Source organism: Chiloscyllium punctatum, chromosome 32 (genome assembly GCF_047496795.1).
Source record: "Chiloscyllium punctatum isolate Juve2018m chromosome 32, sChiPun1.3, whole genome shotgun sequence".
In the NCBI taxonomy this organism is placed as follows: domain Eukaryota; kingdom Metazoa; phylum Chordata; class Chondrichthyes; order Orectolobiformes; family Hemiscylliidae; genus Chiloscyllium; species Chiloscyllium punctatum.
In genome coordinates, this window is record NC_092770.1 from 16135582 (window position 1) to 16151107 (window position 15526).

Genomic DNA, 15526 nt, shown 5'->3' on the forward strand with positions numbered 1-15526 from the left:
CTAAAAGTGCATCTCAGCTGGAAATCGCTTGAAAAAGGTAATTTGATATTTCCTTCCAGCATTGTAATAATGTAGACAGGATAGGCATGGTTTACTAAGGTTCCATCAGTGGAATTGACATTATTGCTTGCACATTCAGTGCGCTGGGTGTGGTGTTGCATATGTTGTTGGGGTTTCTGCATGAACATTAATTGCTGAGGTGTCACTTCTTTTTGTCTACAGGTGATCATTTCTGCCTTGCAGTGCCTCACCTGGATATTGAAATTCCCATTGGCGTCCATGGAAACTCTGGCTGATCAGCTGACCCAGCAACTTTTTGTGTTACTGAAGGATTATGCGAGGGCTGGAGCAGGGAGGGGAGACAACTTCCAGCTGGTGGTGAATTGTTTCAAGGTAACAGTTTAAATCATTAACATCACCTTCCGGTGGTTGTGCCAGTCATTTTAAGTTATTATCCTGCAGCCATTGGAATATCCTTCTCCCAAGAGAAAGTGAGGACTGCTGATCTAGAGATCAGAGTTGAAGAGTGTGGTGCTGGTTAGAGCACAGCTGGTCAGGCAGCATCCGAGGGGTAGGAGAAACCCTTCATCAGCCCTTCATCTCCTCCTAGTTGATTTCATCAAACACCTCATTGATTGGACCATTACTGTTGGATCTCCTGAGCTTCTCCGTTTGAAGGAGAACGTGTGGACTGGGTTGGACAAAGTCAGAGGTCGCATGACACCAGGTTATGGTCCAACAGGTTTATTTGAAATTGCAAGCTTTCGAAGTGTTGCTCCTTCACCTGACAAAGGAACAGTGCTCTGAAAGCTTGTGATTTCAAATAAACCTGTTGGACTAGAACCTGTGTTGTGTGACTTCTAACTAAGGAGAACAATCCTTGCTTTTCCCATCTCCCCTGTGTGACTGAGCTATCTCAGTTAAAATACCATTTTGCAAGTTGCTTCTGCACCTTTTTATGTCAAGTATGCTTGACGTACTTTCTAAAGTCTGGAATCCAGTCTTGGTGATACTTATGCAGTATTTTATGAGGATTGAATGTAATTTTTTTTTGTGCTGAAATTTATTTATTCACTCATTGTTCAGCATTCATTGCCCATCCTCAGTTGCCCTCAAGACGGCAGTAGTGAGCTGCTTTCTTAAAATGGGCGAAAGTGGGTACTGCAGATGCTGGAGATTAGAGTCTAGATTAGAGTGGTGCTGAAAAAGCACAGCAGGTCAGGCAGCATCCAAGGAGCAGGAAAATTGCCGTGAATTCTGATGAAGGGCTCCTGCCTGAAATGTTGATTTTCCTGCTCCTTGGATGCTGCCTGACCTGCTGTGCATTTCCCGCGCCACTCTGATTTTGACTGCTTTGTAAAAATGCTGAGTCCAAGTGGTGTAAGGTAGACCCATAATGCCACTAGCTTCAGGATTTTGATCCACTGACACTCAAGGAGCTGCAATATATTTTCAGGTCAGGATGGGGAGTGGCTTGGAGGGACTCTTGCAGGTGGTGGTGTTCCTCGCTGCTGCCCTTGTTCTTCTCGATAATCAAGTCACAGGCACGGAAGGGACTGTTGGAGGGACCTTGGTGCATTGCTGAGGTGCATATTGTAGATGTTGCACACTGCTGCTAATGTCTCGTGCTAGTGGGTGAGATACTCCATAAGCCAGCTGAGCAGGGTTGTCTCACGAGCTGCTGATGGTGATAATTGTCCACCTCTACCTGGTGACTTCAAGGACCACACTTCACCTTGACTGATCTCTTCATCAAACTGACAGTTTATAAGGTGTGACGATTGAATCCCATTTCCATACCTCTGCAAAGCCAACCTAGGCCCCCCGTCTCCTAACTCCCCAGAGCCTGCCATAGAGTCATAATCTTAGAGATGTACAGCCCAAAAACAGATCCTTCAGTCTGACTTGTCCATGCCGTCCAGATATCCTAACCTAATCTAGTCTCTTTTGCCAGCACTTGGCCCATATCCCACTTAAACCCTTCCTATTCATATACCCATCCAGGTGGGTGTTTTAATTGTACCAGCCTCCACCACTTCCTTTGGCAGCTCATTCCAAACATGCAGCACCCTCTGCATGAAAGAGTTGCCCCTCAGGTCCTTTTTAGATTTTTCCCCTCTGACCCTAAACCTATGCCCTCTAGTTCTGGACCCCCACCTCCCCCCACACCCCAGAAAGGAAAAAACTTGGTCTATTTAACCTGTCTATGCCCCTCATGATTTTATAAACCACTATAAGGTGACCCCTTAGCCTCTATCACTCCTGGGAAAACAGCCCCAGCCTTTTCAGCCTCTCCCTGTAGCTCAAATCCTCCAAAGCTGGCAACATCCTTGTAAATCTTTTCTGAATCCTTTCAAGTTTCACAATATTATTTCAACAGGGGGGAGACCAGAATTGCACGCAATATTCCAAAAGTGGCCTAACCAATGTCATGTACAGCTGCAACATGACCTCCCAACTCCTGTACTCAATACTCTGACCAATAAAGTAAAGCATACCAAACGCCTTCTTCACTATCCTATCTACCTGAGCCTCCACTTTCAAGGAACTATGAACCTGCACTCCAAGGTTTCTTTGTTCAGCAATATTCCCTGACCATTTAGTGTACAAGTCCTGCTCTGATTTGCGTTTCCAAAATATAGCACTTCACATTTATTGAAATTAAACTTCATCTGCCACTCCTCAGCCCATTGGCCCATCTGATTAAGATCCTGTTGTACTCTGAGGTAACTTTCTTCGCTATCCGCTGCACCTCCGATTTTGGTGTCATCTGCAAACTTACTAAATGTACCTCCTACGTTCACATCCAAATAAGTTAAATAAATGACGAAAAACAATGGACCCAGCACCGATCTTTGTGGCGCACTACTGGTCACAGGCCTCCAGTCCACTCTCTATAAGTCAGAAGTCAGGAGCGTGGTGGAATAATCCCAATTTGTCTGGATGAGTGCAGCTCCAACAACACTCAAAAGCCTGTCAACACTATCAAAGACAAAGCAGCCTGCTTGATTGGTATCACACCCTTCACCTTTACCAGTCACTTCCTGCATTGCTGGTGCATTCTGGCAGTAGTGTCTATTATTTCATAGTTGCATTGCTGAATTGAACCATTGCTCCTTCAGCAGCATCATCCAGACTCTTGATCTCAATCACCAAGAGGAAAAAGAGCAACTGATACATGGGAACACTACCTTCGGCAAGTTACCCTCTAAGCCACTCATCGTCCTGACTTGGAAATGTGTCTTTGTTATTTCAGTGTCGCTGGGTCAAAATCTTGAACTGTATCCCAATAACCATGTGACAAGCAGTGCATCCAGCTCATACTCTGTGACAGAGAAGGTTGAAGGGAAGTTTTCAATGTGATGGATTTTGTGGGATGCCTGATAGAAACTTACTTCCACAATAGTTAGTGCGTTGGCAATAATAACTGACCGTTCTCAATCAGAAATTGAACTTGTTTTCAGAGATTGAAAAAATGCTGGGGATCACAGTGAGTCAGACAGCATCCGTGGAGAGAGAGCAAGCTAATGTTTCGAGTCTAGAAGACTCTACATCCATCCAGGACAAAGTATCCCATCCACCAGCAAGAGACACTAGCAGCAGTGTCTACCATCTACAATATGCATCTCAGTAACTTACTAAGGCTTCTCCGACACTATCTCCCATGCCTTTGACATTGGCGATCTGAAAGGACAAGGGCAGCAGATAGAAAGGAACACCACCACATGCAAGTGCCACTCCAAACCACTCACCATCCTGATCTGATGAAGAGTCATTTAGACTCCAAATGTTCGCTTGCTCTGTCCATGTATGTTGTCTGATTCACTGTGATCTCCAGCATTTGTTGTTTTCAGTACAGATTCCAGCATCTGCAGTAACTATGTTTTCAAAGATGCTCAGAATGGTTCGTGTCTTACCACCAGGGGGCAATGCAACACAGACCAGATGCCACTTAAAATAAGAAGTTATTAAATATTTCTCAAAGATATGGGAAACATGCAGGAAAGAGGGTTAATGTCCATGGTCCAGGTGAAGAGCTAATGTTGTGACAGACACCCACTGGATTGAAAGGTCATCCCGATGCTAACTTGTGTCAATTTCTCTGAATGTGGACTACAGCACACAGAGTGGGCATGTTGATGCCAGTGTGATTTGCAGAGGCCAAAGAAAGCTGCTGTGGACTCTGATAAGCTGCTTGTAGGCTCAAGTGAGTGAGTTCACATCTGCCTTTACTGCAATGTCCTGGTTCAGTAGGTTTCTCTGTGGCCCTAGCTCTGGCTCTGGTACAGTCTCTGTGTGTGTTGCTGATTGGATGCATCCATTTAAAGAATTGTTCTCTTAAAATAACAGTAAGTATTGAATCAAACGAAATAGAAAGTGAGATTGATGCTTTATAAGTCTTTAATATCAATATCATTGATGATGGGAAGTAGTTTGCACCCTTTCCCAGTCTGTCATCTGCAATTACGATGGTAGGTTGTATTAATATTTTGTTTTCAATCATTCCACAGTCAATTACTATCCTCGTGAGGAACATGACAGGACACATGATAACTGGCAAACAGTTGCAGATTCTGTTGGGATATGCTGAGGAAGATATTTATGACTCATCACGTCAGGCAACAGCATTTGGTCTTCTGAAAGTGAGTAAAGGGGGCAACAGCTACCTGAGTTTTTATAGCACCTTGAAGCCAGTTGGGGAGATGATAAAGAGTAGTAATGCTATTGGACCCGTAATTAGATTAGATTAGATTACTTACAGTGTGGAAACAGGCCCTTCGGCCCAACAAGTCCACACCGCCCCGCCGAAGCGAAACCCACCCATACCCCTACACCTAACACTATGGGCAATTTAGCATGGCCAATTCACCTGACCTGCACATCTTTGGACTATGGGAGGAAACCGGAGCACCCGGAGGAAACCCACGCAGACACTGGGAGAATGCGAGAATTCAAATCCCACTCCTCAGCTGGTAGAATTTAAATTCAATTAATTAATCAAATCTGGAAGCAATAACCAGTCTTCATAACAGTGATCACAAAGCTACCATTGGTTGTCACAAAAGCCAAAGTGTTCAGAGAAGGAAATCTGCCGTCCTTGCCTGGTCTGGTCTACATGTGACTCCAGATCCACAGCAATTCAATTGACTCTTGACTGGCCTCTGAAATGGCTGAGCAAGACACTCAGTTCAAGGGCACTTAGAGATGGGCAGCGAATGCTGGGCATCCTATAAAAGAATGAATTAAATAACCCAACACACATCCCATGAGAATAATCAGGCAAAATATGATACTGAGCCACTTGAGGTATTGGAAATAAAAGTTTTAAGGAACAGTTTCAGGAAGGAAAGAGGAGGAAGTTCTAGAGCTCTGGGTCTGGGCAACTGAGGGCACAGTGCCAGTGAAATTGGGCAAGTCAAGAGGACCATCTTCAACTGGAGCTGAAGAAGATTTAGAGATTAGGGTAGGGCCGAGGCATTAGGATTTGAAAATGAGGAATTTTTCGATCCAGGAATGTGTTGAAAGCAGTTCAGGGAAGATTTACCCTGGAATGTGAGCAAGGGTTAGTCAGGCTAGGTTTGAGTTGGATTTTTTGAAGCGTAAGAAGCAAGTGGATTGAAACATATGATGTGAAGGATGAAAATGAGAGGAAACCAATCTCTCCCTCTCTTCTCTCTCCCTCCCTCCCCTTCCCCCCCTCCCCTTCCCCCCCTCCCCTTCCCCCCTCCCCTTCCCCCCTCCCCTTCCCCCCCTCCCCTTCCCCCTCCCCTTCCCCCCTCCCCCTCCTTCTCCCTTGGAGTTTAGAATGTGGTCTCCCTAGGCACCACTTGTTGAATCAGACTCTATGCCTTCCCTTAAAGGTGACTTTGTGTGAGAAAGGAATGTTTAAAGTAAGACTACATCCAAATGCCATGTCTCTCAGCCTCGGGCTATCCCATGGAGCCTTAGGATAATGGACAGTACTGAAGTATTGGTCAATAATGCTTGTGCTGCCTATTTGAAAGAGTTTTCCATTTAGTCCTACACACCCTGCCCTTGTCTCTAATTTAGCCCCGTATGTTTTTGCCATTCGAGGTGAGATCTGATTGCCTTTTAAAAGTTGCTGATTCGGCTCCCACCTCCCTTTTCTTTTGTCAGAGGTTGGTATTTCACTACTGTGCAATGTTTTCAACTTAAATTGTGGACCCATCCCTGTGAGGGCTGCTGGATTAGCAGATTAATGCCTTGGTGCTGCATTTGCTATGGCAACATGACAATCCAACTTCAAACCCTTGTTGCCCAGTTCCCCCTTACCCTTCCTTCAGACTCAGCAAAGCCACGGCCTCTGTGATCATCTCAACCCTCAATACCCCTAATCCACTCCGTCTTCTGTGGGTATCACCTCCAGTTTCCCCAAGTACTCCGGGAAGACCCTTCTGCCCCTTAAAAGTCATGATACATGTTTCAACCCCCTTCATTCAGTTTTTATGGTTCAGACATTGCCTGCTGCTTTTTATCGTCACAGGCAATTCTCTCAAGAAAGCTGCTTGTTCCAGAGATGGACGAAGTGATGCAGAAAGTGGCCAAACTTGCTGTGACTGGACAGAGTGACCAGGTCCGAGTGCAGTGTCGTCAGGTCAGTGTCAAACCCAGCTCAACAAGGTTCGGAGTTTCTCCATCCTTTACTACGGCATGTGCTGTAGATCTCAATCTGTTGTGTTTGTCATTCCTATGAACCCAAGTGCTTTTTAATGTGTTCGGATTCTGTATCTGTGCATCTGGGACTTCCAAGTCAAAGCAAGATCAAACGCTCTCTTGTTCACCTTCCAACATTTTGGTAATCACGTGAAGCAACGAGAATAGAATTATTGACCAATCAGAGTGATCAGTTTCTATGACTGGTTCTCTTGTAGACTCGGACATGCGGTGTGGTACCCATGCAAGTGTATGTTGGTGTTCTTGACGAGTGCTTAGTGTACAAGTGTGACTGTGTCAGTGTATGCACGCAGGTGTGTGTGTGTGTATCGGGGAAGTGAAGATATGGTTGGATTTATTACATGTGTGGGCATGCATCTATGTGTGTGCCTTACTCTTTGTTTTTCTGTGTCTCAAATGTGTTTCTGCATAAATGTTTTTTTTAGTATATTCAGTGCCCCCATTCTGTTGTAATCATTTTATCTGTTTGCTTCTTTGTGTCAGGTTTATTTGAAGTTTGTTCTGGATTATCCCCTGGGAAGTAAACTGAAGTCTCACCTTGAGTTCATTGTGGCACAGCTTTCGTAAGTCATGTTTCATCTGGGACTGGTATTTCCTCATAAATTTGTTTCTTGAAAGAATGGAGTCCATTGCAATAGATCCATGAGGATGGCATCCCAGTCCAGGGATTGTTGAATTGTGGCTCAGTGGTTAATGCATAAGCTTGTAGATACAAGTCTCATTCCACACACTTGGAACATACGATCAAAGTGGCCAGACTGGAGTATTAAGCACTTGCAGTACATGGGAATGGAACCAGCTTAGTCAGAGTGTGAATACTGAGGGAGTGCCACACTGTCAGAGGGTCAGTACTGAGGGAGTGCCACAATGTCAGAGGGTCAGTACTGAGGGAGTGCCACAATGTCAGAAGGTCAGTACTGAGAGAGCGCCGCACTGTCCGAGGGTCAGTACTGAGAGAGCACTGCACTGTCCGAGGGTCAGTACTGAGGGAGCACCACGCTGTCTGCGGGTCAGTACTGAGGGAGTGCCACACTGTCCAAGGGTCAGTACTGAGGGAGCACTGCACTGTCCGAGGATCAGTACTGAGGGAGCACTGCACTGTCCGAGGGTCAGTACTGAGAGAGCACTGCACTGTCCGAGGGTCAGTACTGAGGGAGCACCACGCTGTCTGCGGGTCAGTACTGAGGGAGTGCCACACTGTCCAAGGGTCAGTACTGAGGGAGCACTGCACTGTCCGAGGATCAGTACTGAGGGAGCACTGCACTGTCCGAGGGTCAGTACTGAGGGAGCACTGCACTGTCCAAGGGTCAGTACTGAGGGAGCACTGCACTGTCCGAGGGTCAGTACTGAGGGAGCACTGCACTGTCCGAGGATCAGTACTGAGGGATCACTGCACTGTCCGAGGGTCAGTACTGAGGGAGCACTGCACTGTCCGAGGGTCAGTACTGAGGGAGCACTGCACTGTCCGAGGGTCAGTACTGAGGGAGCACTGCACTGTCCGAGGGTCAGTACTGAGAGAGCGCCGCATTGTCTGAAGGACTGTTTTTTGATGAGATCACAAAATTAAGCCCTGCCCATTCTCTTGAGTTTGTGTTAAAGATCCTAAGATAATATTTTAGTCTCAATGACATGGAAACGAATTAAACTTTTGGTCTTATTGTTACTTGTTGTGAATTGGCTGCTGAGATTACAGCAAGTTTTACTGCAGTGCTGATGTGCATCTTTCTTGAGGGTCTTGTGATGCAGTGGTAGTGTCCCTACCTTCTGTCTACGTCCTGGCTCAGGTTCCACCTATCCAGAGGTGTGCTACGAAAGATCCGAGCAGGTTCATTAAGGAAGTAATTGTGCGTTCACTGGGGGGGAGCAGTGCTGCTCTATTCAATCCACCATACATGGTGGTTGGCTTGGAGAAATCCGGATGTAATAATTTAAGAGAAAGCACCTTGTAAAATAATAGTGAATGAAAAACTGTATTAATGTTTTAAAATATCTTTTGCTTCTGTCCTGTGTTTAGCTATGAACATGACATTGGAAGACAATCTGCATTGGAAATGCTAGCTTATATCTTCCAATCCTTTCCACAGGTTGGTTCATAAGATATTAAACTTATATACTTTATACCTGGCGTTGTGTGCTGATTAGTTGGCAAATAAACTCTGAAGGACTGAGACATTGCTAAATTGAAAGCAATGGGATACCGTAGGCTTCCCAAGCTCAAAAAAGGCCAAGAGGTGAACCCATTCCTTTTAGATACAGAGAATGGGTCCTTGTATATCAATTTGTGTCATTTCTTGTGAACCTGAATGAATCATGTTAAATCGGTTCTTAGTGTAGCTATTGGCACGTTCCAGATTATTCAGCATGTGTTGACCATTCCAATAAACCCAATGAAGAATTCAGGAGGAACCCCTTCAGTCACAAAATGAAAATGTGAAACTTCTGATCACTGCAGCACAGTGGCTCAGTGGTTAGCAATGCTGCCTCACTGCGCCAGGGACCCGGGTTTGATTCCCCTGTTGGGTGATTGTCTGTGTGGAGTTGGCATATTCTCCCCATGTCTGCGTGAGTTTCCTCCGGGTGCTCCGGTTTCCTCCCACAATCCAAAGATGTGCAAGTCAGGTGAATTGGCCATGCTAAATTGCCCATGGTGTTAGGTGCATTAATCAGGGGTAAATACAGGGTAGGGGAATGGGTCTGGATGGGTTACAGGGTCGGTGTGGACTTGTTGGGCTGAAGGACCTGTTTCCATACTGTAGGGAATCTAATCTAATCTAAGAAGTGGTTGTGGTGAATATCAAAAGATAAAATGAAGGCAAAGCCAGTTGAAACACAAGGGGGAAAGAGGTACAGGGATACGCTGACAAGACAAGATGAAGAGGGTCAGGGGGACACTTACTGTTGAAGATTGTCACTGTTGGATCGAATAGCCTGTTCCAAATCTGATGAATCTCTCTGAACTCTGATTAAATCTCCTCCTTGATGTTCCCAACTCTGAGAGGATCTTTCACAGCTTTTCAACTCAAAACTGATTTTGTTGCATCTTGAGCATTGTAACAAAACCAGAAATAGCTGGAGAAACTCAGCAGATCTGGCAGCATATGTGAGGTGAAAGCGGGGTTAATATTCCAAGTACTCTAACTCCTCATCCGGCAATATCTGATACTGAGCTGCACGAGGTATTAGAGTTATATGAGGTACATTCTTCTGATGGAGTCACTTGGCTCAAAATGCTAATTCTGCTTTCTTACCACAGATGCTGCCAGACCTGCTGAGTTTCTCCAGCTATTTCTGTATTTTGTTTGAGAGCTCGAGCATCGGCAGTTCTTTGTTTTATTAAATCCACATCTGACATGTTTCTGAATGTCTTTGTGTCTGTCGGCAGGGTCTGCTTCATCAGTATTATGCCCTTTTCTTCATCCCTGTCACTCTGATGATTGTGAATGATGATTCACCGAGCTGCAAGAAGATGGCAGCTCTGGTAGCTCAGTCGTTGTTGAGCAAGGTGGACGAGAAGCACAAGGACTTGATGTTTTCGTTGGTCTTGACGTGGTTCCAAAGTGAAAAGGTTGGAGTTTGGGTCTACATCAGTTTGAGAGGATCATTAATGTTTGGGATTCACTTCCCTAGGAAGAGGGTTCTTGAATTTATTCAGAGCTGAGGTGATGCTTGGCTCATATCCCTCTAAAACTTTCCTATTCATATATCCCTCCAAATGTCTTTTAAATGTTGAAACTATACCTGCATCAACCACTTCCTCTGGCATATACACACCACCCTCTGTGTGAAAATGTTGCCCCTCTCAACTTAAAATTATGCCTTCTAATTTTGAACTTCCCCTACCTCAGGAAAAGACCTTTGTTGTTTGTCTTACCTATGCCCTTCATGATTTTATAAACTTCAATATGGTCACCCCTCAATCTTCTTTTGCGCCAGGGAAAAAAGCCCCAGCCTATCCAGCCTCTCCTTATAACTCAAACCCTCCAGTCCTAGAAACATCCATGTAAATCTTTGTATCCATTCCAATTTAATAATATCCTTCCTATAGCACGGCAACTAGAACTGTATTCCAAAGTGGCCTCACCAATATCCTGCACCACCACAACATGACATCCCAGCTGCTGTACTCAATGCTCTGACTGTTGAAGGCAAACTTGTCAAATGCCTTCTTCCCTCCCCTGTCCACCACTTTCAAGGAACCTAGGTTTTTCTGTTGGACAACACCAAGCGTTTCAAAGAGGGAATTGCAAATCTTGGGCCAGTGCTGACTCAAGGAATAACTGTCTGTAGTGAGTCTAGAAGACATGGGAAATATGCCAGGGGCTAGACCTGGACAAATTCAGGATTGCGAGAGTTCTTGGCCTGAAGGATATTGTATAGATGGGTGAGTTGGCAGGCTTTATTTGAATGCAAAGAGATTTTTAAAATGTGACAGAACAATGCTGTTTAGTGTGAAGAGAGCAAAATCTGAAGTAAATCCAAATAATGCTGGAGCTCAGCCTGTCTCGCAGGATCTGAGAGAACATCTGAGTTACCATTTCAGCCTATGACCTATTGTCAGAGCACTTTTTCAGTTATGTCCCTGTTACAGATCTCTCACCGTCGACTGGCTGCCCATACTTGTGGGCTTTTTGCTGAAACTGAAGGAACCACCTTTGAGAAACGTCTTGGGATTATTCTTCCAATCCTTGAAGCAGCAATTGATCCTGAAAATTTCCAAGATGTGAGTCCTGCTCGTGCACCGTGCAGTTTTTATTAAAACTCCGTGTTGGATTTGGGGGTGGGGCTGGTCAGCTCTCAAAACAAACTTATTTTCTTAGCGAGTTTTGAGAAGATTTGCAGCTCAGGCTGAGGTTTTGGATTTAGGTTTGCTCGCTGAGCTGGAAGGTTCATTCCCAGACGTTTCGTCACCCTACTAGGTAACGTCTTCAGTGGGCCTCAGGCGAAGCACTGTTGATAATTCCTGCTTTCTATTTACATGTTTGGGTTTCTTTGGGCCTTTCAGCTCAGCGAGCAAACCTATATCCAAAACTTACTTTCTGTAAATGCAGAATTGCAGTAGTGTCTCATGAATTGAGCTCTAGCAGTATTGATCAAGAGGAGCTGTGTTAGTGTCTTGGTGCATCTGTTAAAGCTCATGGGCATAAATGTGGCACACAGTTGCCCCAGTATGCGCTCTCATCATTCAGGGCTCGGTACTGGGAGAGTCTGGCTGTGTTTCTCTAAGTCAGCCCTCGCATGAAGAGAATACAAGAAACAGAGAGATGTAGATAGGTTAAATAAATGCACAAAAGAGTGCCAGCTGGAGAGGAAACGTGAACTTGTCAACTTTGGCAGGAAAAGTAGAAAAATGACATATAATTCAGCTTGCAGAACAGAGGATTTTGCGTGAATCTTGCGAATCACAAGAAGAATGCAGGTGGAGCACCTGATTGTGAAGTGAAATTAAATGTTGTTTATTGCCAGGGAATTTGAGTCTAAAAACAGGGATGTTTTGCTATAGTTACATAAGATAATAGTTTCGTGAGCAGTTCTGGTCTTTTATTTTTAAGCAAGGATATAATTGCCCTGGGAGCAGTTTGTAGGGGGCAAAGAGCCCGGGCACAGACGAGTGTTCTATTTAACGATGAGATGTGGTGATCTGGAATACACAGTCTGAGAAGGGAGGAGGAGGGAAGTTCTGAATAGAAATTGGATAAATATTTGTGAAAGGGATTACTTGCAAAGCTACGGGGAAAGAGCAGGAGATTGGGACTAAATTCCAAAACTGGCTGCCCTCCAGCTTTGCTGGATAAAGTGTGGAGCTGAGAAAAGTGCAGCAGGTCAAGGAGAAGGGGAATCGACATCTTCGAAATAAATGGGGGGGGGGGGGTGGGGCTGGGGGAAAGGTGGGTGGGATGACAATAGGTGGGTGCAGATAGGAGGTGGCTGTGATTGGTCAGTGGGAAAGGTGGAGCCGATAGGTGGGAAGGAAGATGGACAGGTAGGATCAGGTTATGGGGACAGAGTGGAGAGGAAGGGCTGGGCCTGGGATGAGGTGGGTCTCCAGCTCTGCTGTACAATTCTGATTAGAACATTAACATCTCTGACCTTGCTCCTGACAAAGACAAATCTGATCCTGGAACCATTTCCGATCTAAGCTGGATAGCCATGAGTTTACAGTCTGTTTCTGGTCTTTGTTCAGATCCATGAGGAAATGGAAGAGAAAGCCACAGACCATTTGCTGTTCAACCTCTTGACTCTGACTGTGAAACTGGTGAAGAATTGCAGCTTGGTCCAGCTGCTCAAACCACACCCCGTTCTCACCACTATCTGGGGTAGGTACAGTCCTTCCACTGCTGGTTCAACACCGGGCGCTCCTCAAAAGCCTCATTCCTGATGAAGGGCTTAGGTCCGAAAAGTTGATACTCCTTCTCAGATGCTGCCTGACCTGCTGTGCTTTTCCAGCACCACACTCTCGACTCTGATCTCCAGCATCTGCAGTCCTCACTCTCTTCCCTCTGCTCAAAAGCTGACCCAGGGGTGGTGAACAAAGTAGTGCTGCTGTCATCAAGTTTGTGTGGGGCAAGATCCGTGGGAGGGAGTGTGAGGGAGATGATGTTTAACTGTTTAGGCCATGTCTCATCTGCTCTAAGCTTTTAGGACCCAGATCTTTGTTATAATGGCTAATCTTTACACTCGAAAGAACCTGATAAAGAAGGTCTGGGCAATTAGCCCCTTGAAGCTGCCACTCCATTCAGATATCCTGCTGGTACTGAACCTCAGTTTCACTCTCCCACTTAATTCTCTTGGTGTCTAAGAATCTGTCGACCCCAACCTCAAATGTACTGAGTGATTAAGCATCAACACCCCTACACTGTAGAACACTTTGGAGTTTGACAGCCCTCTGAGTCAAAATTCCTCTTATCTCAGTCTATATGGCTGACTCCCTCGAAACTGCAGGTACCCGTTTCCTTTGGTGGTAGGTTAGCAGGTGTAGTGATCATGTCTCTGGATTAAGAGGCCAGAGGACCAAGTAAATACTCTAGAGATACATCATTAATTTGTACCATGGCAACTAGTGGAATTTAAATTAATTTAAAAGTAATGTTCAATTAATAATTGAATGGTAGTCTTGTAGGGGGTGGGTTAGCTGATTTGGCTGGATGGCTGATTTGCGATGTGGGTTCCATTCCTACACCAGCTATGGTTACTGGGAAGGGCTCCTTCATCTCCCCTCACCTTGAGGCATGGAGGTACTCAGGTTAAACCACCTTCAGTCGTCCCTCTCTCCCGACTGAGAGAGCTACCCTAAAGCAACTTTAGATTTGTTCTGGTGAGCATGAGACTATCACTGACTGCTGCAAAAAGCCATCTGGTTCATAATAATGCCCTTCAGAGGGGGAAATCTGCCATCCTTACCCAGTCTGACTCCAGATCCACAGTAATGTGGTTGACTCTTAACTGCCCTCTGAAATGCCTGAGCAAGCCAGTCAGTTTAAGGGGAATTAGGAACGGGCAACAAGCTCTGGCCTTGTCGACAATACCCGCATCCCATCTAAGCATTTCAGAAAAGTACATTTGAAGGGTTCCTAAACCAGGACCTTCACCAAACCCGAATCTGCTAACTCACCACCAGGTCACATCCAAGCTCATCTGTGGCACCCTCACTCCTGGGTTTGGCTCACCTCCGCCCAGCTGTTCGGAATGCTGTTCGCCTCCTATCAACCTGAAGAGCTGGTGGCCAAGTGGAACACTGGCAAGGCACAGAATTCCATGGAGACGCCAGCGGCACAGTTCCTGCTGGAAGAACTGGACAGAAAGGTAGGCCCCTCCCGGAGAGGGAAGTGCTTTGATTCATGTCGTCCAGGCAAGACTGCAAATGTTGGTGAAATGCTGTCCACTCATTGATTCTCCATAAAAACCAAAGGGGCTAAACCTCTTCTCCTGCACAAAGAGAGCTCAACAGTTGCCTGGAGAGATTTGGAAATGAAGGGTTTGACAAAAGAGTCATAGAGACCTTCTCTCCACTTGATGATGACACCAAGTGTACAGGCCTTAAAAAGTAGAGGGTCACAAGATAAACATCCTTGCCCACAGAAGGAAGGATTTTTTTTAGATTAGATTAGATTACTTACAGTGTGGAAACAGGCCCTTTGGCCCAACAAGTCCACACCGCCCTGCCGAAGCGCAACCCACCCATACCCCTACATCTACCTAATGCTACAGGCAATTTAGCATGGCCAATTCACCTGACGCGCACATCTTTGGACTGTGGGAGGAAACCAGAGCATCCGGAGGAAACCCACGCAGACACTGGGAGAGCGTGCAAACTCCACACAGTCAGTCACCTGAGGCGGGAATTGAACCCAGGTCTCTGGCGCTGTGAGGCAGCAGTGCTAACCACTGTGCCACCGTGTCGCCCACGGTGTTCATTAAAACAAGGAATGCTCTTCTTCAGCACTGGCATTCTGACACTGAGGCACTCCCTCTGACAGTGCAACGCTCCTTCAGCGCCAACCTTCCCACACAGCGGCACTCCCTCAGCACTGACCCTCCGACACTGCAGCGCTCCCTCAGCACCGACACTGTGGCACTCCCTCAGCACTGAGCCTCCGACAGTGCGGCACTCTCTCAGCACTGACCCTCCGACAGTGCGGCACTCCCTCAGTACTGACCCTCCGACAGTGCGGCACTCCCTCAGCACCGACCCTTTGATACTGCGGCACTCTCTCAGCCCCAACAGTGCAGCACTCCCTCAGCACTGACCCTCCGACATTGCAGTGCTTCCTCAACACCGACCCTCCGATGCTCCCTTAGCACTGACCCCATGAAAGAGTGGAGTTCTCCTTGG

The 15526-nt window shown here is 46.1% G+C and overlaps 1 protein-coding gene across 1 annotated transcript in view; it reads left to right on the forward strand.

The window, feature by feature from the left end:
- utp20 (UTP20 small subunit processome component) overlaps nucleotides 1-15526 on the forward strand; it is a 114121-nt gene that overhangs the window by 87783 nt on the left and 10812 nt on the right. Inside the window, exons 49-57 of the mRNA XM_072551731.1 lie at nucleotides 223-393; nucleotides 4512-4643; nucleotides 6506-6616; nucleotides 7180-7259; nucleotides 8711-8780; nucleotides 10079-10261; nucleotides 11285-11416; nucleotides 12878-13010; nucleotides 14312-14496. Coding sequence (XP_072407832.1) covers nucleotides 223-393; nucleotides 4512-4643; nucleotides 6506-6616; nucleotides 7180-7259; nucleotides 8711-8780; nucleotides 10079-10261; nucleotides 11285-11416; nucleotides 12878-13010; nucleotides 14312-14496 — 1197 coding nt within the window. The remainder of the gene's footprint in view (nucleotides 1-222; nucleotides 394-4511; nucleotides 4644-6505; nucleotides 6617-7179; nucleotides 7260-8710; nucleotides 8781-10078; nucleotides 10262-11284; nucleotides 11417-12877; nucleotides 13011-14311; nucleotides 14497-15526) is intronic.